Below are 2,500 nucleotides of genomic sequence, written 5' to 3'. Positions count from 1 at the left end.
TCTGAAACTGAAAATTGACAGATCACTTCACGCTTTGCCGTACAGCCCATCTTATTGCACTATCTGCGCATGAAAGTTGAAGTAGCTCACGTTTGACTCCTCTATTAATTACGTAGGCTACAATTAGGCCATGGCCGGAGTTGAACTCAGAACGCAAAGGTATGGAACATATAACATTAGGTATCTGCTGTGATATATTTTCTGTTCCATCAATAGACCGCCGTGGATTGGTCAACCACGAAAGGTCGAAAGGCAAATTTGATCTTGGGTGCGATTTGAACTCAGAACTCAGAGTTGGAAAACAAATATCACGAGGCTTTACATCCGTCGCTGTACCAACACTGGCAATTTACCGTGAGATTTTAGTCATTCTGTCTTTTGAGTTTTACATTACCAAACAGTTATAACTTATCGTTAAAACTGACGATCTTTTCCACACACTGAATTTATATATTTCAAATAAATTGAAAGAAGGGCAAATAAACAAACAATACTTACATCGAGGGAGTTTAAACAGACTAGCACAGCATTGCCCAATATTCTGATTCCAAGAACATCTCATATGTTCAAGATTTTGCAAATCACGATTTTCAGCAAGTTCAGTGACCAGTATTTCATTCTGAGGTTCGATATCATTATTCTCGAGCATTCGATCAAACTGAATCTTTTCCATCAGTTTCTCTACAAGAACTCTTTCATAAGTACTATCACCTGTAAATTTAATATAAAAAAAGAGAATTAACTATTCAAGTACGGCGATATATCATGCGTATATATATATATATATATACGTTTAAATATTTGTTGTGCAAGATTTTTTATGTGAAGTCGTGTGTTGAAACAGATATTGTTATATTTCGGAATGGTCATATTGCCAGTTTAGCCAATACAAAATGGCTGACGGTTAGTAAGGAGAGACACAAGTAAGTGAGAAGAAAACAAAGGACCACTGATGCGGTCACAGGAGTGTGACGAAAGAACTTTGGCCGAAATAAGATTAAGATTAATGTAAAAAATAAATATCACTGAAGCAAAATAACACCAAATATATAGTGGCGTGCGTTTTTATTGGCTAAACTGGCAATATGACCATTCCGAATATAACAATATATGTATATATATATGACTATACATACATATCTTTATACACATACATACATATTACATATATATATATATATATAATATATATATATATATAGATATATATATATATATATATATATATATATATATATATATATAATAGAAAATTTAAATTACTAAGTCTCTCTAAAAGAGATTACGACAGCGTTACTGGAAATTAATTGTTATCGCCACATTAATATGGCAATCTTATAGATATAAGATAAAAGCTGTCGCTGATTAGCTCCATGAGGCCATCGCCTTATGATAGCTATATGACACACAAACTGTGTCCATTAGAACCTTCGAACAAGGGAGGTCAGCCGCTTCACACTGCTAGTCAGACAGCTACAGACGCGTTTCAGGGTATTTGCCCCCCCCCCTTGTCAATATATATATATATATATATATATACATATATATTGGGTTGATGCATAATTATTGCAGCGTTTTGTCAACAAATGTTATTCAACAAAAACACTAACAACATGTAACAAAAACATCTTTAAATGGCTATTCCGGAGCATATTCACCATTTACTTCAATCATTGCTTCGCATTTGCTTGGCAAACAGTCGGACTGTCATATAAAGATGTCCTTTAAATATTTTGTTGAAGAAAGTAATATATATGTGTAATGTATATATATGTTGTATATATATATATATATATAATATATATATATATATTATATATATATATTATATATAATATATATATATATATACAAATATATATATATATATACAAATACTAAGCAATTAAGGGTTTAGCAACGAATTGCCTTACCACACCCACCGAATTTAGAATAGCAGTCAAGAGATTATAGCTATTTCTCTACTAAAGGGAGATCACAGTAAGGCACAGCATTTGAAAGGCAAACACAAACAGGTAAAAGAGAATGAATAACGGCAATCTATCATACAGTTTTAAGTCACCTACGGACGTACGTTTCGAGATCAAGTCTTAGGAAAGCATAAGAATTAGATAACTCTACTTTACCCAGACTTCTTCTTTCATCAGCGCAGGATACTAACAATCATGAATGATTGAATATTGAATTTTGAGATACTAGAAGGCACCAACTCAACTCAGTATCAGAGCGAGCTAGAAGCCACAGCTAGTATCACCAAATTCAAAGTATGAATGAAAGCTTGTGTCACCAGTCCCTTCCCACCCGCGTGTAGCCAAGACAAAGTGCTGTGGTCATTTACTGGGATAATATGGTTTATGAGTAACAATGAAGGGTGAAATTAATTAATTTGGAACAATTATCATTACACCAAGTAGTCTTCGGCATGTAAAAGCCTCATTCGAGGAAATTTAAGTAATACTAAGCAATTAAGGTTTAGCACGAATTGCCTTACCACACACCG

The 2,500-nt window shown here is 33.4% G+C and overlaps 1 protein-coding gene across 2 annotated transcripts in view; it reads right to left on the bottom strand.

Moving 5' to 3' along the window:
• Nucleotides 1-2,500, bottom strand: part of LOC115218502 — a 50,524-nt gene that overhangs the window by 8,967 nt on the left and 39,057 nt on the right. Inside the window, exon 2 of one of the 2 annotated variants that reach the window (XM_029788360.2) lies at nt 499-711. The exons of the other annotated variant lie outside the window; for it this stretch is intronic. Within the exon in view, the coding sequence (XP_029644220.1) occupies nt 499-673 (175 nt within the window). The 5' untranslated portion in view covers nt 674-711. The remainder of the gene's footprint in view (nt 1-498; nt 712-2,500) is intronic. 2 annotated transcript variants of the gene reach the window in all.

This window comes from Octopus sinensis, linkage group LG13, assembly GCF_006345805.1.
Source record: "Octopus sinensis linkage group LG13, ASM634580v1, whole genome shotgun sequence".
Lineage (NCBI taxonomy): Eukaryota > Metazoa > Mollusca > Cephalopoda > Octopoda > Octopodidae > Octopus > Octopus sinensis.
This window is presented reverse-complemented; position numbering and strand designations above follow the sequence as displayed.